Source organism: Schistocerca nitens, chromosome 11, assembly GCF_023898315.1.
Source record: "Schistocerca nitens isolate TAMUIC-IGC-003100 chromosome 11, iqSchNite1.1, whole genome shotgun sequence".
In the NCBI taxonomy this organism is placed as follows: Eukaryota; Metazoa; Arthropoda; class Insecta; order Orthoptera; family Acrididae; genus Schistocerca; species Schistocerca nitens.
Window position 1 is genome coordinate 74187691 of NC_064624.1, and position 24473 is coordinate 74212163.

The following is a 24473-nucleotide window of genomic DNA, read 5'->3' on the forward strand; positions in this document are numbered from 1 at the left end:
TCACCCAAATCACATTGTATACTATTGAAGTACTTATCCTTCAGCTTTTCAAAAATAAAATATCTCATCTTTTTCCACCACTCAGGACATACAGTTTCACATACATTAATAAGCATGTTTCTAAAGTTCTTGTCATAAGAAATAGTTTCACTGTTCAGCCATAGATTCATAAGAAATGTGTGTGTGTCATTAGTATCTGTAAAAGTTTCACTTAGGCTAGAAGTTATACATGTGTCATTATTTGTGTAGTCAGATTCTTTACCAACAACATCAAAATTCACACTTTCACATACACCCAGTTTGTGAGCCTTATTCATCCTGGTAACATCCCTGGGAATTTCTATAATATTCTCACTATTTAATCCATTTTCAACCATGTGTATACCCAACTCCCTATTTAAACTAATGAAACACCTTTCCTCAACATTATCATCAATATCATTACCATCATTATCAACTTCATCATCATCAACATCATTATCATTATACATATTCAGGTCATACACATTCAAATTATCCCTCAAAATATAATTTCCCCTCTGTAAAGTTACCAGATCCCTTTCACCAATAATTTCATTCTCACAGTATGCATTCTGTCTTTCATTCACACACGTCTCTGAACTACTACAAATTACATCATCTGACAAAGTGTTGTTCTTTTCTGCCCAAGTGTAAAACTCTGTCAAATTAAATGAATCACAATTACTTTTATCTACTGTATGTTCTTGTGTACTGAAAATTTTATCTTTATCAATATCATTATTTTCCTCTTGAAATTTTTTCAATAAGTAACAACTAATAACCTCATGTGATAGCTTAGGTTTGGAACTGTCATGTTTGGGTTTATGATAGTCACATCCATTGGTCCTTTCTTCATGCTCACCTTCTGCCTCAACCTTGCGGACCTTCAAGGGGGCGTCTACTCGTTTTTTATTTCCTCAATTACAACTTGTTCCTGCTTGAACTGCTGATTATGGATCTGCCAATGCCTCTGATCAACATTTCTGTTCCCATTCTTATGCCAAACATTACCTGATTGTTGGTAGTTTCTATTGTACTGATCTCTAGCAAAATTTCTGTGATTTTGATCCCTCAAGTGTTCTCTATTTTGTTGATTATTTCCGCGAAAATGTTGTTCTTGTTTTGGATAAAAATTATGGTCCTTCTTTTGAAAATTGTTATATCCCCCTGAATTTTGACTGACACCATGATAATTGTTTTGTTCCCTTTTTTGAAAGTTATCATTTCCCCAATTTTGATCATTACCTTTCTGAGTAAACCCACTGTGTTTTCTTGTTGTTGCCCTATCCAATTTTTCAATATAATTGAGAAGCTGCTCAACATTACTATCAGTACAATGAACTAAACTCAACTGCATTGCTGATGGCGATCTTCTCTTTAAGGTATCAATTTTGGTCAAGTCATCCAAAGGTTTTGTTAAATGAATAAGTTTTTGAAGTTCACTTTTGCAAAATTGTTTCATGCTCCCATCTGATTCTCTATAGTTTCTCCCATTCAAAAATTCACTTTTGATTCTAGTTTGTTTAAGATCATCCCAAAAATTTTCCAGATATTTTGATTCAAATTCTGAAAAGGTCATCCCCACAGTTACAATCTGGTTTGCCCAAGTCAAAGCTTCCCCTTCCAAGAATTTTTTCACAAATATAATTTTCATATCATCTGGTGAGTGAGGTAAAAAACAATCCTTACAATACTGTATAAAATCAATGGGATGTAAGGGTCCATCTACCGAAAAGTGCTTCACTGGAATATTAGATACAAGATTGCATGTGTTGACATTGTGATTTTTGCTTTGAAATTCTGTGTCAAAACTTTCAAATTTTTCGCTAAGTTCTTTGACAGATTTTTTGTTTTCTAAATCATTGCACTCTACTTTTTTTTTTAAAGTAACCCAACGATTGTCAGTTTCTTGTTCTACATTTTTAACCAAAACTTTTGTATTCTCATTCAAATTTTTAATTTCCCCTTTTATCTCATTAAAATCAATTAAATTTCTTTCCCTATCTACCAGTAACTCATTTTTTACAGTATTAATTTCACCGCTCAATTTAGCATCAATTTCATTTACTTTTGCTTCCACAGATTCAATTTTTTCCTCAACACTGCCAACTCTGTTCGAAAGATCACCCACTTGGGTATTAACTGCTTGGACTTGCAACAAAATGTTATCAATTTTTTCATCCCAGTAAGTCTTATTGTCATCAACTGATGTTTAATTTCTTTCGTGAAATTTACAAGAAAACTTTTTAAATCAAATTGATCAGTTCTTTCTGTTTCATTTGACCTGTCCTGATTTTTGAAGTCTATTAAAATACTACTTTCTACTTTAGGCACAATACTCTCGAAAATCTCATAAGTCATTGTGAAAAAAAAAATTTATACACAACAATACAAAACAAGATAAAAATATTGTTTTAACAAAATACGAGGGTTTCGTGACTTATCTGGAACACTCTTCTACTGTTGCAAATCCACGTTTTCCGTCCATGTGAGTATTGACCAAAATTCTTGAAGTATTTTCTTCTGTCGAAAATTATATTTTTGGCCGAAACATTTCTTCGCCAAAACTTTTACTTCCCGATGAACACAAATACTGTAACACACATTCTGAAAAAACTGGTATGAACACACACAAATTTTCTTCCTCGTAGCACTGTTGAAGATCTCGTGAACACAAAATCCTGGCTACAGTCCCCAGTTGAAATATGCTATCCCGGCTGAGACACAAATTTGGAGTATGCTCACTATTTTTTATTTACTTAAATTTGCCATATTTCGTGACAGTACCTTTTCCATTAGATGTATACAAGGCCATATTAGTCTTGGCTTCAGTTATCTAATGGAAGTATGGTTCCACATTGGATCTTTGTCGGCTGCAGAAATGACCTGGTTCAGTGTGTTTGGCTCATTTAAGAAAACATTCACAATTTGGTATCGACAAATCCAGTAGAAAATACATCTCCCAGATCCATTACAAGTTACTGACAATTTTCGTATTTATTCCACTGAATCAGAGGATATGACTCTCTCTACTATTCCAGGACATGCTGGCAAAATTCAAGATTCATTCTTCACATACACTTCTGATTCATTCCGACCACACTTTCAGGACTGTGAAAGCTACTGACTTGAAATTTATGTGGTGAATTCATACTTACATATTATTGCATATTACAAATGTTCATTAATATTGGACTATGTAAATGAATAAAAGTGGAATCACTGTCTGGTGTAAGATTCAGCTCCATGCTATATGTGCACAAACTGCATCTTGCCAGGTGATCTGTTGCATGTTGCATAGTGTGGGAACCAGCCACCTAGGCCCCTCTCCATGTAACATCTGCAGAGGCTCAGTTCTGCCATCAGTCCTAAACTACACATTGCTGTGCCATGCATGGTGTGGTAGTGAAACTGCTCCTATTGACTTTTTTGATGGCCATAGATGGAAACGCTACTATAAAACACAAAGCTGACAAATTGTGGATGCATTAACAGGATTCAGCAACCAATGCGTGGCTGGAAGGATGGTAGGATGGTGCTGCAGCACCAAAGGGCATAGCTACCCAGTCGTGTACATAACAGTCAAAGGATTAACGAGGCAAAATTATCTAATGTAAAAGTAACACGTCTGAAAACAGTAGCTTAAATATGAATATAAAAGTGTGTATCACTGATCAATTGCTAGCATAAGAAAATAATAGTTTTGCACGCTATTTTAAAAAAATCCTAAAATCTAGGAATATAATAGTTATGGTTTGATTGGACCTACATGAAGCTGATGGCTTTAGTATGTGAAAGAAATTTGACAAGAACTGTTACTTTGCATAAAATATTGGTGAAGATATTTGGTTCATTGCATGATTAATATTGGTGGACAAGAAGATGAACAAGTAGCAGAAATTGCCAGAGATTCACAAGAAAGCCTGTTGTTGTCAAGGAACTGAAGAGTGTAGTTGAGTCTGCATAAGTTGATCACTGATGATTGCAGTGGACTGCGTGTGGTAGCTTTATACACCTACGTCAACTACTAATGTAATGTAGTTTTGTAAACATCTTTGTAGCAATGTCTCACTGTTGTCACAGCTCAGTAGGTAGCTACTGTTCGTGCATGCAGTTGTTTGCACTCAGAACTTGGAAAGCTGGAAACAGCACTGCGTTTCAGCTGTAGAAGACTTCAGTGGGCTGGACATTTGACATGCATACCTGAAGCCATTCACACAAAAGCTGTAAGGACAAGGAGGCCCCAGGAAATGCACCTAGTTTATGGATCCCAGAAGTTATGGTTGAATTAAGTCTTTCTTTAAAGATTACTGACTGAAACATAGCTAATAGTGTTGCTAGAGGCAGGATGTGAGGCCAGTGTCTATTCCAGGTCTGTTAATGATATGAAATGTGTTACATAAGAGAAAGCCCTGTTGGAATCTTACGGGAAAGGCCATTGTGTTGTGTGGCACTGGAATAACCTCATATGTATATGTGGTAGTAGAATAGCTGGCCAGCAAACTGGTTTAGTTGTCTCTCCTCAATAATACAGAATTATAATCATTGATGATTAGAATCATGATGATATTCGTAAGAACATATTCAGTGTCATGTGATATATGTACAGGAGTGTACAATACATTATAATTGAGATTATATTTTCATTTTTCAGTGTCTTGAAGATCCATTAGTAATCTCAGGGTCCCTTGGTTCTATCAAGGAGCCTCCAGAATTAAATTTGGAAGCAGAAGAAAGTGAGAATTTTGTGAGTATTGACTTTGCAGATGAATTGCATGTGGTGTAAAATTATATCATTGGCAAATTTTTGAATGTAAATGGTGCATTAGTTAAGGAAGCATAGATTAGCTGCTAGTAACTTTCCTGTAGTCTTGCATTATTTTACTATGGTTATGTTCAGTTATTTGCAGACTATTTACTGACTGTCAGGAATAGAACTGGAACAGTTCTTGTAACAATATGTGTAATATCTTTAGTAACCCTTCTTATTAGGAGTCATTTTGTGTAATACATATATTTGATAGATGCTGTAAATTCACATTTAATACAAGTCCATATTCTTATAAATTATGTAGGCTGATAAAAACTCTATCCTACAATAACTTTCATTAATATATTACAGGAATACATTTAGCTGCCTTGTACTTTTAATGAATAATTTATATTTCTAAGTTTCTGCCAAAATTCCAAGTAAAGGAAAGTTATTAAATGTGATAGTAGTTAAACATACTCTTGATGTACATTTAAAAGAAGTGTGTGTGTCAGCCTCTAGCCACACTGTTACCATAACCAATTGTGACTTATCACCATGTCAGTATGCCCATGCCTTTGCCCAGACTTTGAATTTACTTACCTAGGCACTTAAAAGTGGATGTAAACTGTAATGTTGACTCCAAATCTAGGGTAATTTTTTACCTTAATCAATAAATTGCAGTAATTAACGAAGCAGTAGGTGACAGAAAACATTCCAAGGTCTGACTGAGAGTTTGTAGTCTGCCATTTAGCCCCATACACTGTGAGAACACATTGTAGTCTATGTTCATTTTCACTTACCTTAACAATAAGGTAAAATTTAATTTTTCCCCAGGCTGAGCTCTGTATATCAAAATATTTCCATTTTGTGTGTTGTGCTGTCTTGGTGCATACACATTGGAAAATTCACACTGGAATCACATCGTTAAGAGTGGGGTAATGTTTCCAATGCGTTATTATCCCAGTTCAAATCCTTTAAAAAATATGTATTGAATGTTCCACAAACTATTAACTGAGTTCCTTCTCTATCAGGTAGCTCAACAGCAATTGTTACTTTCTCATAAAAAGTTTGGAGTGGGAGATCCATAGGCTGTTAAGATTATAAGATAAATTTTTCAATAACAGTCAACAAAAAAGATGCTTCTAGGCTCTGATGTATATCAAAATCTTGTTTCTAAATTTTTCTCTTCTTATTTACTTTTTACATGTATGGCAGTGCCTTTATTTCATAATGAATGTATGTGAAAATGGTTCTAGCCAACAACTGAGTACATTATTCTTGCACTGAAAACATAACGAAATACAAGTTACCTATGAAATATAATTCAAAAGAGTGACAACATTAGCAGGAGTAGATTATGAAGTGTAATGTTTAAAGCTTTCCCGGCGTATTGATTGTTCCATAAAAACACGGAAGAACTGCCGGATATCAGTAACTTCTGCCACGATATTTCGGCGCAGAGTCTTCTGGCCATCTTCAAGTGAATGCCACTGTAGTAGTACTGGCGAGTACACGCTGAGCTCCGCTATTTGAAGCCTTCAGAGGTGACACTGCGCATGCGCTGCTCAGCGTGCGCGTTCATAACGGCTCCGTGAGCTGCGCCTCACGCCCTCCACTGTGAAAGCCTGGCGCATCGGTGTCAGGTCGTTTTCCATCTTTATGCAGATAACTACGTCGACTACGAAGTTTCTCTACAACAGGATTCAAAGCAGAGTTGAGCTGATAACCGCTATCTCGATTGATGAGAGTCTCGTTGTCAGACAATCTTTTTATTGAACAATCAGTACGCCAGGAAAGCTTTAAACATCACATCAAGCAACTCTACGGGGAGGAAGTGATGGAATGTATTCGAAGATTCGACAAGTTACGTGAAAGAAGAGCGAGGCTGCTGAGCTCATTGATATTCTTATTAAGGTGCAGAGACAAGGGCATTATTCCAACGTTTGCCAAAATTGTGCATTTCATAAATACCACTGCTGCAAATAACATCAAACGTAAAACAAGCATGGCTTTAGTGAGAGAAAGGATTCGTTTTACTCGGTGTGAATTGGATTCTGTATCGAAGGACATGTTCCACATACATTTGGAATTGGCAGCAAGACTATCTTCTCTGTCATGGACTGGGTGGATGGCATGACATGGGCTAAAGCAAACTGGAGCCATGATAAAGCTGTGACGAGGCAAACTGCCAAGATTGACAGGCTTTCTAAACAGATGCAGCAGGAAGTTGCAACTCGACGATCTGTTGTTAATTTGACAGAGAAAACTTTAGATGACGTGAGTGTGTCTGTGCTAGCAAAAGGACTGAATTTTGCTCCCACACCTGTTTCACCACCACTAGTGGATTTCATCAGTGCCATCGAAGAAGCAGTACGCCGTCTTGATACAGATGAAGCGGAGGAAGTTCGTCGAGAGCCTTGCCATGTATTGACCAAGGGTGCACCAATGAAGAATAACATCTCGCCCATGGAGAGGATAGCCCTCCGTAACTTACGAGCAGATGTGGATACAGTAGTCTTAAAATCTGACAAAGGAAACGCTACTGTCCTCATACCAAGGGATGACTATATTAATAAGATCAGTGTTTTATTATGTGATTCAACGTATCACAAAATCGATAAGGATCCCACGAGCCGAGTAGTGCGAAAAACAGCAGAACTTTTATCAAATAGTTCTCTACCGAAGGAGGTCATCAAGAGACTGAAACCAAACAGTTCAGTTCCACCTAGGCTATATGAACTGCCTAAGATCCACAAGGAAAATGTGCTATTACATCCAATTGTGAGTAACATTGGAGCAGCCACCTACGACCTAGCAAAATTCTTGGCATCTTTGCTCAAACCAATGATAGGCAAGTGTGCACATCACATAAAGAATTCTAGTGATTTTATCAGTCGACTTCAGTCACTACAACTGCAAAGTAGTGATTTGTTGGTCAGTTTTGATGTGGTTTCACAGTTCACAAAGGTGCCTCTGGTGGACTCACTACACCTCATTGGCAATATGTTTGGTGCAGACATTACAGCGTTGTTTGAGCACACTCTCTCCTCTACAGATTTTATATTTAACAACGAATTTTACGAACAATCTGATGGTGTCGCCATGGGGAGTCCTTTGTCTGCCCTGGTGGCCAATCTTTTTATGGAGGATTTTGAGGAGAGAGCACTTGACTCTGCCACTTTTAAACCGACAGTATTTTGGCGGTACGTTGACGACACTTTTACAGTGTGGCCTCATGGTCTGGACTGTCTCCAAGAATTTTTACGTCACATGAACTCCATACATGGAAACATAAAGTTTACCATGGAGATAGAGAGAGATGGTTGTCTGCCATTTTTAGACGTCTTGGTGCGACGGAAGAGTGACGGCACACTTGGTCACTCGGTGTACAGAAAACCCACTCATACAGACCTGTATCTACAAGCTACTAGTTGCCACCATCCCGCACAAACAATGGGCGTTCACAAAACCTTGATCCACCATGCCCATACTATCTCTGACGCTGACAGTCTTCAAACGGAACTGGAACACCTGCAAAAAGTATTTTTGAACAATGGCTTTTCACCTAGGCAAGTGAACAGAGTGATGAAGACCTACGAACAAGGAAGAGGAAGAGGCCTTCAGGTCGACTGTTTATCTACCATTTATTGGGAATATTTCTTCACAGATAGGCAGAATATTGAGAAAGTATCAAGTGAGAGTCCAAAATTTCATCACTAGTGGGATCCGTTAAAGACGACCTGGGCCTGCGTAAACCAGGTGTTTACAAAATTCCGTATGAATGCTCAAATCATATATAGGGCAAACAACACGAACTGTGCGGGAACGCATTGTGGAACACCAACGGTATACTCGCCTTCTCCAACCCACCAAGTCCGCAATTGCCGAACATTGTATTTCCACAGACCATTCCATGAATTACGACGGCACAAAAATTTTGGCCCATACATCAAACTTTTGGAGCTCGATTATCAATGAATCTGTGGAAATAAGATTGTCTGACAACGAGACTCTCATCAATCGAGATAGCGGTTATCAGCTGAACTCTGCTTGGAATCCTGTTATAGAGAAACTTCGTAGTCGACGTAGTTATCTGCATAAAGATGGAAATCGACCTGACACCGATACACCAGGCTTTCACAGTAGAGGGCGCGATGCGCAGCTCACGGAGCCGTTATGAACGCGCACGCTGAGCAGCGCATGCGCAGTGTCGCCTCAGAAGGCTTTAAATAGCGGAGCTCAATGCATACTCGCCAGTACTACTACAGTGGCATTCACCTCAAGGTGGCCAGAAGACTCTGCGCCGAAATATCGTGGCAGGAAGTTACTGATATCCGGCAGTTCTCCCGTGTTTTTATGGAACATATTATGAAGTGGCTTATGTTCCATTATTTAAACCATGTGTGTTATTGAGACTAATGTTATTGAACCCTTTCCACTCCTGTGGCAAGTGGTGCTCAACATTGCGAGTTTTGTTTTCTACTCCATTGTTGAGTCTCATTTGACACAATTTTTCAAAGCTTCTGTCTCAAATCTCACTGTACTAGACATCCTGAGATGCATAGGACTTCTATGTAGTGAACCCTGTATTAGCTTTAACTGTAGCAGTTGTGTTGAGAGAAAGGTTGCAATTATTATGTTCAAGTTAGCTGGTGCAAAATGGCTAGCTCTTCTCACACAGTTCTTTCTGAGGAAGAGACAGTGGAACATTTAGAGGAATGTCCAAGTGAACACAAGAGTGACAATCATTTTTCTGATGACAGTGATTCATTTGTAAACAATTCAAGTGAAATGACAATGGAAACAGTCCACCCAGAACAGCTTGAAAAAGTAGCACACAATGGAAGGGTTTATATTGCGATGCTTATGTAAATATATTTGAATTAAAGCACTCTTTTTGTTTTAATGTATGCCCTGATTGTTGGCCACACTAGTTTCACAAAGAGACTCATGCAGTCCAGGTGGCGATGATTTAAATAAGAGTGCATGGGGATGCCCTGTGTCTGCATTAAAGAGTACTTAGGGTTACTGTGAAACACTTGGCTAGACAACAGCAATGTGTGGTTCTGTTGGTAACTTTGTCTCTGCAATAGTTGAGATGCACCTTCAAGTTTTGTTTGTATTACAGCTTCGACTTTCTGTCTATAACGACAATATGAGACAGAAGTAATGTAACAGTGAAATTGTCTATTTCTCTGTGTAGTATTTACAAACATAGCTTATGATACTGGGTTCTTAATTCATTATATTTTCATTTTGCCATTAATGCTTTTCAATTTATGCAGGTCTTAACCTCTGCAAATGATTCTCTTGATGTATGTGACCCACTGAGTGTAACAGATGATGAGGTAAGCTACATATTACAGTTATCTACATAAATTAAAGGTATAATCTTATTTTTTTGCTCTGTGCTACCACTTAATTCTTTACATAGTGAATAAATTTGTATTGAGGACACATGTATTGACAGCAACAATATAGGATAATTTGAAACCATGGAAGTACAAATATTCATGTGTTGTGCATGCAAACACAACTGATAAAGACCCAAAAAGTCTTCATGAGCTATGACATAACCATTTTGTTATGATTGTGAATAAATAACTGTGTAAACATTTGTAAAATATCAGTTAAATTTGTAATTTTTGTTTGAGTTCGCATTGAATGTATCAAAGCGAAGGAAATTATTGCTGAGAAAGTTGTATATTTCAGATACAAGGATTCAGAACTACCCATTTGCTTGTTAGCACAATAATGGGTTCCACAGTAAATGTGTATTGAATATTCCATAGGAAAGAGATGGAATACAGTATAGCAAGATTTACTTTAGGAGACTATTGCTGGTGCTGTCTCAGATGTACACATACATCTGTATGTTTTAAAATTTAAAAATCTGTGAAAATCCTGTAGCTTATGAAAACCCTGTGTAGGTTGATGACAGAAGTGGCTTTAGTTTCCCTCCACTTCTTTAATCCCAGAACAATGGAACTAGGATGCTTTTACAATCTTGGTAGAGCTTACTTTGGTAGAATATTAATAGTACTATATTATGCATCAGTAAGAAGCTCTTGGAATGTACACGGTAAAGTAGCGCCCATGTTTGGAAAATAAACGAAAATCTTCACTTACTGTTGTATTTAGCAAGAAGATTAGAAAATGGAGGAAAATAATACATTAAGTTATTAGAATCTAGTGGAAAAGAGAAAGAGTAATAGTTAACTAAACACCACTCTCATTCCTCTACATAAAAGAAATCTATGATAAGTTTATTATGATGGCTATCTTGGCAGCAGCTGTATATAACCTGCAGTAGTTTAAAAGAAAAATGCCTTTACCATGCTGCATATTAATTTTTTGTGCACCCAAAAAAGATGATTAATGTACAGCACACAAAGGGCAGTTCACTTTTAAGCTACTGCAAAATAATTATGTTTATAAACTTAGGAAAACAAATCCAGTCCCAATAAGGTGAAACTCTGGGTCCATGACGTAATACTTTTTTGGATATTTTCTCTATGTTTCGTATGTAGGCTAGTATTATTTCAATAAGAAACACTTCATCTAATGCAGTTTCTTTACCACTGCTTGTGGAATGGAAGTAAACATTCAACAGCAAAAAATTGTATATTGAAAAATCGTACTGACATTCTATTGTGGAAAGAACTTTCTGCTGACTTGAGCACTTCAATAACTCAGTTAATTCTGATAACCATTAACTCACATTATGCAAAGAAAATATAAACTGTGGGACTACTACAGTTACACTTCACTGGTGGCATCTGCATACAAGGATGCCAGGTCATATCACTAACACTAATGACTGGGACACAACTTCCACTGCTACTGCAGTGTTGATGAGACGCAATAGTTACTGCAGTGGTAGTACTTTGATGTTGAACCGTGCTCTTCCTCTGCATTTGGGTCTCTAGGAGAGTGTAATCATGCTTCACTTTGTAACAAATGTTTCCAGTAATTCAGATGACAACATTTTGTGTGTGTTATATAATGTGTTCTTTGATGTTTTTAATAAAAATGGTTGACAACAATGTTGATTTACATCAGAGGAAATCTGTCATACTGATAACCTATAAATCAAAAATGGGAATATATGAGTCATTTGGTTCACTTTAGCTTTTCTGAGTTTAGCTTCACTGAGGATCTCGGAGAAGTTTGTGATAACCAGTGTGTTCGAAAATTAAGAAATATTTTCTTCCACATACAGTGAGAACAGAATAGATTCCACTCTACTTTTGATATACTGTCCATTATTAAGATAGCTAGCAGCAGTATTTCTGCACAGTAAAGTTTTACAAAGGTAAAAAAAATAAGCTTTTAGGGACAGCTTCTCAGACTTATAATATGTTAAACATCATTTCATTTTATGAGATGTAGTGCCATGAATATAGCACCACATATTTTTTATGGTGAAAACTCAAACACTGGTATTAAGTTACTAAGTTTGGCTAATTTTCCTAAGATGTTAATGAAATGCTTTGCATAATGAGCTACCTGCTAAACTGTACTTATGTTGTGAAGAGTTTTTCTGCATTTTTGTCGTTTCCCAATTCCTTATGAACAACACAGTAGCTGCAGTTGATGCAAAGGTAGCGTGATTAATAGAACGCGTATTGTAACTTTAGGAAAAAGAGTGTGTGTGTGTGTGTGTGTGTGTGTGTGTGTGTGTGTGTGTGTGTGTGAATATATTACCCAGGCTGGAGAATTCAGCTTGTGAAATAGATCCAGTAGCAAAGGGCTTTATGGGAAATATTGCAGTGCAGTATACAACCTTCCTCCATGGTATCAGGATGCTTGAAAGGAAGAGACTCGTATTACTGTGGGGAAACTATGGATGAATGTGAGGGGAACTAGCAGTCAGTGTACAATACATGATTCAGTCCCTTCAAACACTTAAGTTGTATGCCTCCTAGTAGTCCAGATGGGATACATTTGTTGGAATTAATTTATTTAGTGATATCTCTTAAAGATCCATATCAATGTATTTTTTGTCAAATTGTCACCATTTAACAAATTGAGGCATTAAGTCATAGTCTCCATTTTTGCCATATTTTATTGATCTCAGAAATCTACAAATCCTTTGTTGCATTTATTTTTTATAGTTTGGAACAATCTGCACGTCAGTGTTAGTATCTGGCCATTTCTCTGGCTAGTCAGTCACATATATGACTATCCTCTCTAAAAATTGATGATTTCCCTGTGGCACTTAAGGTAACCCTTGACAAATATGCATGCACTGGAAGTTCACAATGGGACTGTTAGGTGTATCAGTTAGTTTTTCAATACTTTGTTCTTTGTATTGAATTTTTCTTCAGTAACATATTTTTGTTGCAGGAATGGAATGATATCTTATTTCCTATTATGACTGACTTGATTTACCAAACATAGTCATCTTGGGGAACCTCTCTCTCTTCTTCCTCATTCCATTTGATTTCCTCATCATTCATTACAGAAATAAAACTAATAAAAGATAGAAATCATTTGCTAATCTTCATGTAAGATAGTGTTGCCAAATGTAGCTGACAGTCACTGGATCTTCAGTGTTTGATGTATCTACCTGTACATGAGTTTTACATCTCAAAATGTTTACAAAGCTGGAAATAGGCAGGCTCCAGACAGGAAGTTACAACTTGACATTTTAATAATTTATGCAGCAAGAGTGATGTAGCTCCCAAAATATGAAATGAAGCTTAAACAGACTGATGAAAGATGCAGTTATGTAACAATGGTACTTACTCAAACAGAAGCAGATATTGAAGAAAAAGAAGATGAAAGTTTCAAGTGTAATAGGACCATGACAGAAATAAAAACATTTGTAAATTTCTTTGAGAATGTATTACACAGCCCAGTCACATCAATGTGATTATCACCTGCCTTCAATATCAGCACTAACCACTCACAGATGGCAGATGATTGCACAAGCAGTGCAGAGTGTATAAAATATTTTGGGAGGACACGGAAGAAACTCCAGTCATTGTAATGCAAAAACAGAGTGATTTATCTGACATACAAAAGGGCATGATCATTGGCTTTCAGGCCAAGGGTTGAAGCATTTCTGAAATTGCTATGTTTGGAAACTGTTCACACACCACCATTGCTAAAGTATGCAGTGCATGGCTACATGATGCTACCCAAAACCAATGCTGTGCCAACTGTGATGCACCATGGGCTATAGATGACAGGAGTGAACGATGTCTGCAGACATGTGAATGAGCCAGTAGACTTGCAACTGTTAAGAAATTGTGTACTGTGGTGAACCGAGGGACTACCAATATTGTGTCCTCAATGACAATTCACCAAATGTTTCTGTGTATGGGCCTCCACAGCAGGTGTCTGATTCAAGCAGCTGTGTTGACAGCTATCATCAGCAATGAAGGCTGGAATTTCCCACACTAGTACCAGAGCTGATGTTCACTGAGTGGCGATAGATGCCCTTATCAGATGAATCACATTTTGTTCTCTGTTGGACGGATGGCCATTGGCATGTACAGCAACAAAATATCAGAAAGTAAACACCCTGCAACAATTGGAGCGTTACAGTCTGGGGAATGTTTTCATGGCATCCCCTGGGTTCTCATCATCCTGAAAGGTGCAGTGGATCAACACAAGTATGCAGCTGTTGTTAGTGCAGTTTTTTTTTTTTTTTGGCATGAAGGCATGTACCAACAAGACAATGCAACATGTCGCATGGCTCACAGTATACATTCATTGTTCAAAGAGCGGCAATACGAGTTTACCAAACCACCCCTCCCCCCCCCCCCCCCTGGATTTAATCCTGATTGAGAATCAGTTGTACCAACTGGACCAGGCTGTTCACTCGTCGGATACTCAACCTAGAAACCTAGTGCACCTGGCCATGGCATTGGAGTTGACATGGCTCCAAATCCCTCTCAGTACCTCACAGAAACTCATTGACCTTCTTCCTGCATGTCTCATAGAACTCCACAATCAAAAGCTAATTATTCAGGCTTTTAACTGGCGGTCACAATATGACTGGACAGTGTATAAGAAAATGCAGTGAAATTATGACTAATTTAATAATTCAAACCAATAGATCTATGAAGAACTCAAAACAGAAACTTGTAATGAATACACACAACTTGCAGTCAGTTGGAATGATATACAGGATGTAACTAACAACACAGAGGTAGTTCTACAAACATTCCAAGATTTCTTTAAATTTTAAAGTGGTTCAGACACCCCACTCAAAATAATAGTGTTCTGGCAGTAACACCAGATGAAGTGTAATGTGACAAAATTCAGAGTCAGTGATATTTAATAAACTATTGTGAAGTGGATTCCTTTTAACGAAATGGTACAGACTTTCTAATGTTTCATGTTCCTAGGTAAAAATCTGATGATGGTACCTGCTGACTGACATTAGGTCAGTGAATAAATATTAATCTTGAGTTTTTCATGAAGGTCAATGGTCACGATCCATTTTCTGTCTAAATGTCATTTCACAGTGGGGTTTAATAGAATGTCACATTATGAGACAACTCACAGTAGAGGTATGTTCACAGTAAATGAAACATCAACTACATCTCATGTGGCACTACAAAGACTAAATGTTTAATTTTCTATTAGAGGGCCCTTCATATTTATCAAAATTTGCAATATAGTTTTAACATGAAGGGACAAGAGGTGGTAGTTGAAATTAATTGCTGGAGCATGTCTCACAATTGGTATGCTTGACGAAAATAATAAGAGCATTTCTACTTACTGCTGGAAACCTGGAGGAATAGCTAAAGTGTCATAGAAGCTTTCCTAAATGTCAATATCTCTTTGCTCCAGAATATATAACAACAGCAAGAGCAATAATACTTCAAAGATTATTCATATTGCCCTTTTGCTTTGTTCTTGGCTTTCGTTTTCTTGCTAATTGCTTGGTAACAAGGACAAACATTTTTTATCCTTCAATGTAATATTTTAACTATTGAAGCAATTTTATTAAGTCAAAGTTTTACCGAATGACTATTTATGTTCTTATTTATTCCCTGTGTAGGGTGTTACTTCACCCATGTATTGTAAAACCTAAAGTTAATGCAACCTTCACAGTATCCCACAAAAATTAAGCTAACATCAAAATAAAAATTAAATACACACCCAAGCACAAAAATCTACCATGATAACAAGAACATGTTGATAACAGGTTACTCATCATTTTAGCAGACAATATCACTGCCCTTTCCATGTTGAATCTTCCCTCATTGACTTTAGTATTCTGTTCCACTGATGGGTCGTTCGTAATGTATGCAGAATATTTTGGTGTTATGTAATCTACAGTGTCAATTGGGCTTTAAGGTTTAATAATAGATATTCTAAATGTAATGGCATTGACCTTGAGATACGACAAGAGAAAGAGGTGCCAAGAATTGTAGAAAATTCAGGACCTACATAAAATTGCTAAGCGAGCTGGAGCCTTCTAATCAATCATTTCTAAACCAGACTGGCAGAGCAAAAGAAAATAGCAAAAGGAAAGCTGAAGTTTTAAACTTTACATTTATAAGACAGGTGTTCAATAGGTAATGCAACACTGTTTTTCTTAAAGCAGATTGGTTTTATTCATGATTCCAGTAGACCATATTATTCCACACTCTTTTGGCTACAAAATCCTATTTTTCAATGTAACCTCTGTTCAATGGGACGGCCTTGCATCACCACACTGGAAGGGCCTGTATGCCTGCATGATACCACTCCACTGGTTGACAGTGCTAACAGCTTGTTGCAACAGTAATCTCCCCATCGCCCACTTACTGCATTTGACAGAGTGCATCCTTCACTGAGTCAAATAGATGGAAGTCAGAAGCTGTGGGAACTGAGTTGTAGGGTGGATGAGGTAGAATAATTCTATGAAGTTTTGCAAGCTTCTCTAGTTGCCTCACCCAATGACTTGACATGTCTCTCTTCACCGCCAGGTCTCTGTAGACATTCTGCAAGCACCAATGAATGTTCACGATGCTCTGGTTTCCTGCAAAAAGTGCCTCAATGACAGCTCTTAATCCACTTCCATTACAGACGCCATTTTGAAGGTTACATATAGTGCTGCCATCTATCAGAACTTCATGAAACGAAAGAGGCTGAAGGAGGAATATTTCACAATGTCCCACAACAAATTTTGCAGATTTTCTATTGAAATTGGCTGAGAAAAAACTTGTTGCATTAAGTATTTAATGCTCCTTGTAAAATCACTCAGGCAGAAGGATCACATGGATCACACAACCATGCTACCATTTCATTTTGGTGTGATGACTCTCAGCATGCTCCAAATGTTGAAAGAAGTTAGAGAACACAAATGTGTAAGAAAAGCAGCCATATAACATTCAAATGCTGTAATAATAGTGTACTGGTTGACACAGTTATGTAAATTAAATATGTAAGCTTAATATTACAGAGCAGTATGAAATGGAATGGGCACATAAAGTAGGTTGTAGGGAAGGCAAATGGTCAACTTTGATTTATTCTAGGTAAGTGTTGCTCATCCTTATAGGAGTCTGCACACAGATCACTTGTGTTACCCAGAACTAAGTACTGCTAGAATGTTTTGGATCCCCACTAGGTTGGATCAAAGGATTGCATCGCAGCACTTAAGAAGTGTGCAGCTAGATCTAATGCCAGTAGGTTCTTTCAATGCACAATCGTAATGGAAATATTATGTTGACTCAAATAGGAATCCTTGAAGGGGAGAAGACACACTTTTCATGAAACACTGTTGACAAAGTGTAGAGAATTAGCCTTTGCACTAGACTGCAGAATGACTCTACAGACACCAGCATACAACTTGAGTGAAGACAGCGAACAGAAAGTTAAAGAAGTTATCGCTTGTAAGGAAATATATAGAGATTTGTTTTTGTCTTGGTCCATTTGCAAGTGAAACAGAGAAGAGAGTGACAAACATTAGTACAAAGGCATTTTTCCACTTCAGGGGGTGAAATGTGTGTTGATGAAGGTAGATGGATTAAGAAAGTTATTTGCTGCAGTCAAAAGAAAAGAAAAGAATGGAAGGTGGGTATATAATATTGTAAACTTTTCAGGAATAAAATGTATGCATACACCTGAATGCTACAATGCATGGAAAAATCTAGGTGAGGCTTTGATTTGGCAGTAGAAGTTGAATGGGTGGTGGTGGTGGTGGTGGTGGTGGTGGTGGTGGTGGTGGTGGTGGTTGTTGTTGTTGTTTTTGTTGTGAGTTAGGACCTTTGAATTAGCTACATCTTTATATAAACCAACCATTTATTATGCTCTGAGGTCTCTAGTGTCACCTGGAAACTACAGAATTAAAATTTCTACTGGAGCTTCTTAGTGTTTGCTGAAGATTTTCTGCATCTGTTTGCTGAAGATTTTCTGCATCTGTTGAACTGTATATTTTCCCTACATTTCACTATTTTATTTTGTCACCAATGCTTGTAAAATACCTCATTCATTTGATGATCCCTTGTTGTGTGTAATGTTTCCTGCTTACTCAGGATAAATATATACATTAGAATATGTATTGCCCGTGGGTATAGCATAGAAACAGTGAGTGTAAACATGTAACAAGCCACAAAAAATTAAAATAATGCTTCAGATTTGCTGCATTCTGGAAAACTACTAGCTTAGAAAAATATCTGTGTCGTCCTTCCCTGGTTTCACATTGCTGCATGTCTTTGCTAAATGTGTGAAGTAAGAAAGTGTCTTTCCATGTGAAACATGTATTAAAGTGCTCAAGGCTGTGGTCAGGAGTGTCAACACCATTGTGTTCAAACTGAAAATTATTCCAATATGTTGGCCATAATTATGGGTTTCTGAATTCTCATTTGAATGAGAGTACACATCATTGTATTGTGTTTGTGACATGTAAATCTGTGTAAATCGATGGTGATTTGAATGTGGTACTTGTTCAGTGAGTTAATCATGTATGTGTACTCCTCCTTAAATTGTCATGGGTGATGCTTAAACTTAATGGAGCATATTATTGACACATAGATGAAATTCATCTCCAAGCATATCTGAATGTACAAGTGTCTCATACACAGTGAGAACTCATTTGCCTCTGTGGATGCACTGAGTCATTTACTTTTTCTCACTCATTGACTTTTTTGCATGTATCTGTAATGAAGTACTCATTAGAAATATTCTCTGCATCTGCTGTTGTCTTTTTACCATACACTATAAGTATTTTTTTTATATATTATCAATAGGGAATATACCAGAAGTATCAGTTTTGCCTGAATAGTAGTAGTTAGTTGTTGGTATTTTCTACTGCTTTACCTTTTTTAATTCATTCCCTAATAGTGTGATGAAATATTTCAGGAGGCAGCTTCAAAAAGATGTGCACGAGACAGTCCACGGTAACGTTTTTATTATTCATTGAATTATTTTTTAGAAGTTATGGTTCTTATAATCTCATTGGGGAACTACATGCAACATACTGATTACTTGCTTACTTTGTTGCTCTATTGATGGCGAGAAATCTTGTAAGGCAGTAGGCTGCATAATACATGTAAGTGTGGTTTTGACTCTTTATGTGCACCAGGGGAGAATATCAATAGTTCTGTGCCATTTGCTTCTTAGGTAAGTCGGCAGTAAAACAAAATTAATGACATTACAAAATGTGAAATCTGCATCATTAGTTTTCTGATGAATGAGATTGGGATTCTTTTTAGCATGGAACACAGATGAAATCAATTGTATGACATTTTGATTGCTTCTGTTTTTCTTCTTTGAAATGTTAAGCAAAATTTTTGTAGAATGCAGTAACCAAATCTTTCCTTGTAACTAATTGGCAAACTTTTAGTCAGTGAATAACATAATTTTAAAAAATTAACAGTTCGTACAGAAGTTTCAGAGTAAGATTTACACTACTGGCCATTAAAATTGCTACACCAAGAAGAAATGCAGATGATAAACGGGTATTCATTGGACAAATATATTATACTAGAACTGACATGTGATTACATTTTCATGCGATTTGGGTGCATAGATCCTGAGAAATCGGTACCCAGAACAACCACCTCTGGTCGTAATAACAACCTTGATATGCCCGGGCATTGAGCTTGGATGGCATGTACAGGTACGATACCACAGTTCATCAAGAGTAGTGACTGGCGTATTGTGATGAGCCAGTTGCTCGGGCATCATTGACCAGACGTATTCAGGTGGTGAGTGATGTGGAGAATGTGCTGGCCAGGGCAGCAGTTGAACATTTTATGTATCCAGAAAGGCCCGTACAGGACCTGCAACATGCGGTCATGCATTATCCTGCTGAAATGTAGGGTTTCGCAGGGATCGAATGAAGGGTAGAGCCACGGGTCGTAACACATCTGAAATGTAATGTCCACTGTTCAAAGTGCTGTCACTGTGAACAAGAGGTGACCGAGATGTGTAACCAATGGCACCCTGTACCATCATGCCGGGTGATACGCCAGTATGGCGATGACGAATACACGCTTTCATTGTGCGTTCACCGCGATGATGCCAAATGTGGATGCGACCATCATAATGCTGTAAACAGAACCTGGATTCATCTGAAAAAATGATGTTTTGCCATTCGTGCACCCAGGTTCGTCATTGAGTACACCATCATAGGTGCTCCTGTCTGTGATGCAGTGTCAATGGTAACCACAGCCATGGTCTCCGAGCTGCAAACATTGTCGAACTGTTCATGCAGATGGTTGTTGTCTTGCAAATGTCTCCATCTGTTGACTCAGGGGTCGAGACATGGCTGCACGATCCGTTCCAGCCATGTGGATAAGATGCCTGTCATCTCGACTGCTAGTTATACGAGGCCATTGGAATCCAGCATGGCATTCCGTATTACCCTCCTGAACCCTCCGATTCCATATTCTGCTAACAGTCATTGGATCTCGAGCAACGCGAGCAGCAATGTCGCGATACGTTAAACTGCAATCGCGATAGGCTACAGTCAGATCTTTATCAAAGCCGGAAACATGATGGTACGCATTTCTCCTCCTTAAACGAGGCATCACAACAACATTTCACCAGGCAACACCAGTCAACTGCTGTTTGTGTATGAGAAATTGGTTGGAAACTTTTTCCACATGTCAGCACGTTGTAGGTGTCACCAACGGCGCCAACCTTGTGTGAATGCTCTGAAAAGCTAATCATTTGCATATCACAGCATCTTCTTCCTGTCGATTAAATGTCGTGTCTGTAGCACGTCACCTTGGTGTAGCAGTTTTAATGGCCAGTAGTGTAATTCACTTGAGTCATTCACACAAATGATATAAAGTTGTAGTAGCTGCCTATTGATTTGGAGGTGAATGCACTATTAAGAGATATCCATGTCCTTCATATACAACACAAAAGTTGCAAAATAGAATTGCATGCATGGTCCAAGATGGCTACCGAGTGAGATCACAGGTGTTTTCTTCATCCACTAAAAGAACTTATTTAAGAGGAAATCGTGTGAAATTTAGATTTTCTTTGTTCTGTATACTTGCTGTAGTGTCTGTTCTAGTCACACATCTGAATATTAGTTTCCCAGCAGAGATTGTTCTTGAAAAAACTTGTTCTTTAGCTGAAGCCCTGATAATCGCAACATAACCCGAAATTTTGTGTGACAAACGCAAAACATTCTATTCAAGTTTTCTTGATAGTGCAAAATTATTTAAAAAAGATAGCTACTAGTCTCATCAGCTTCTATTGTTGCAACAAAAGTGTAATTAAATGTTTCTAAATTGTTTTTAACTAACACATTTCGTATTGTTTACTAGTTATATAGACGCTATCTAGGTCAAAATTTTCCAAATTATAAATGCTTAAAAACCTGAACAAACACGTCTGATAACGTAATTCTCTGAAAGTAAAGTAATTACAAATTCATTCTTCTGTCATTGAATCTGTAAATAGGTATAAAAAAAACAACCACCGCACATAAGACCTTTGTGTTGTTTTTTGTTTACACTCAGACAATCTTGCATCCTTGACAAATTTAAAACATTCTTTAAACTTAATTACTCTTTTGAAACTCATCATGCGTGAGAGATGTGGTAAGTGTTATAGGGTAGTGAGTAGAGGGATTTGCTGCAATCTTGTAGGAAATATTTTCACTGGGGGGGGGGGGGGGGGAGGTGCAGTGGGGATTGGGAGAACAGAAGAGGCTCTCTCCTGGAACTGCAGAGTATGCAGTAGGAACATTTTGATTGGGGAGCAGGAAAGGAAAATCTGTGCCCTTAGGGCACATTAGGAGGAAGCAAGGAAGGAACTGATAAGGATCAAGGGAGATAAGTGAGAAGAGGTTGGTTGGGAACTAGCAGCTGTTAGGAGGATAGGAAGAAAGAAGATGCGATCTAACCGTTTTATCATCAACGCCAAAAATAAGTATCTACCATTGTGAGAGGTAAGTGGAGAAGAGCCTCAGGTAGCACGAGGACCAGGAAATGTGCAGCACACTTCAACTGAGGCCAAGAAGCCTAGGAATGTACAAAGTGTTAGGAAGAAGGAAGTGCTGCTGCTAGGTAGTAGCCATGGGCGAGGTGTAGGCTCTCTGTTACAGGAAAGTTTAGAGGCAGCGTACCAGGCCACCAGTATCTTCAAGCCAAATGTAGGGATAAGTCATGTGATAGAGGACCTAGGGTCTTTATGTATGGACTTTACAAACGAGGACCATGTAGTGATATTGGGTTGCGTGGGAAACAGTTTGGACAAGGATGGGGCATATGACATAGGACAAGATAGCTTCCCTGACACATGGCACCAACGTACACTGTGTTGAGCTGTTGCAGTGTCATGATCGACCACACCTTGATGTAGATGTGAGGCGAACCAATGTGGAGTTAGGGATGGCTCTGAGGACAGTGAACTTTGCTCATGTTTTTCTAGTGCCTGTCGGGACTATCAACAAATGGGGTTTCACTAAGCATGGCCTACACGTAAACAGGACTGTGAAAGGAAGATTGGTACAGTTGATTCATGAAAGTATAGGGGGTGGATCTCGGGCCACACATGGTCAAATACCTGTTGTCATAGGTAGGAAAAGTAGGTCTTTTTTAGGATAAATCTAGACAACAGGTTTCCCTGCCTAAAGAGTATCTCCAGCAGTTTAAAAAAAATACTGAAACAGTCACTCACAAGGCAGATTTTAACACTTCAAATATCACACATACCAGATGTCACAAAGAAAAACAAACCTTTGGAAAGGTTAACATGGGGCATTTCACAGACTTAACAATCCTCCATCAAAACATGCAATCATGAAAGAATAAAATAAAATGATTAGAAGTTGAGCTCCAATCTGTGAACTGCACAGTAGTTTATATTACTGATCACTGGTGTAGAGACACAGAAATCAGACATGTAGTATTATCATTGTATGAAGGGCAAACTCTTACTGCAGAATTACTTCAAGGGGTGGAGGATCACGCATTTATATCAGAAAAGGGACACAGTTCAAATCAAGACATGACTTCAGTACAGTAAATGAAGACAAACACTTTCAAATATCAGCTCTTGAATTAACAGGACTTGATATCACTAGGGAATTAATCATTTTGTGTGTGTAGATCTCCCAGCAGTAGTGTGGATACTTTTTTCAATAAATTAATAGAAGTTCTAGATAAAATCTCAAGTACAAAGGTCAACACAATTCTGTGTTGACAGCAGCACTAATATCTTAAATGAATCCAGCAGCACCTTCATAAACATCCTTCAAAGTTGTGGCATGTCTCTATTGGTCAATAGTGCAACAAGGGTTACTACAATGACTGCATCATAATTGACCATGTGGCCACAAATATGGACCGGGAAAAATGTGATGTAGCTGTAAAAGATCTCGGACTATCAGACCATAACTGTCAAATAAAAACACTAAAATCAGGCATTGAGTCATGCCCTATATTACAAGCCTACAAATGACATCTATCAGAAATCAAAATAAGATTTTTTTCAAAAGAACTAGAAAAACAAAGCTGGGATAAAGTGTATAACGAAACCAATGTGAATGCGAAATTCTCTAAATTCTCCGAATTGTTTAAATTGAACTTTGAAAAAGCATTTCCAAAAGTATGCTTGTCTGTATCAACGTCTCACAAAAACAGATGGATAACAGCAGGTATTAGGAAGTCCTCCCAAGCCCTTAATCACCTCTGCTCCATGAAAAAGAGTTGCAATGATCCAGAATTCGTAAATTTTCATAACAGATACAAAAAGATCTGTAGGAAGGTGCTGATTGCTCCAAAAAAGTCAATGACAAAAAATATATAATGCAGAGAATAGAAGCAAAGCAGTCTGGGATGTTATAAAAAAGGAAACGGGGAGAGGCAAACAATTGCAGAATAACATACTGCTAAGGGAGATTGATAAGGTAACAAATGATCCACAACACTTAGCAAATGAGCATTTCTCAAGTATTGCAGAGAAGTTACAGCAAAAATTACCCAAAACAAATATAACACCTGTTGCACCAAATACAATGATGTTACTTCCAACCACAGAGAATGAAGTCAATAAAACTGTTCAAAAACTAAAAAATAAAAAGTCAGTAGGCTTAGATGAAGTACCAATGTGTGTACTGAAACAATGTATAGGGATTATACAAGGCCCCTTAACAAATATAATAAATGAATCCTTCACATCAGGGACATTTCCAGAGCAGTTAAAACAGGCAAGAGTTGTACCTTTGCTTAAGAAAGGTAATGCAGAAGACGTAGAAAATTACCAGCCCATTTCCCTGCTGACAGCATTC

General features: G+C 37.7%; 1 protein-coding gene across 3 annotated transcripts in view; it reads left to right on the forward strand.

The window, feature by feature from the left end:
- Positions 1–24473, forward strand: part of LOC126213067 (zinc finger protein 99-like) — a 205315-nt gene that overhangs the window by 124870 nt on the left and 55972 nt on the right. For all 3 annotated transcript variants that reach the window (XM_049940648.1, XM_049940650.1, XM_049940649.1), the window contains exons 5-7: positions 4676–4768; positions 10060–10122; positions 19082–19119. In XM_049940648.1, the coding sequence (XP_049796605.1) occupies positions 4676–4768; positions 10060–10122; positions 19082–19119 (194 nt within the window). The remainder of the gene's footprint in view (positions 1–4675; positions 4769–10059; positions 10123–19081; positions 19120–24473) is intronic.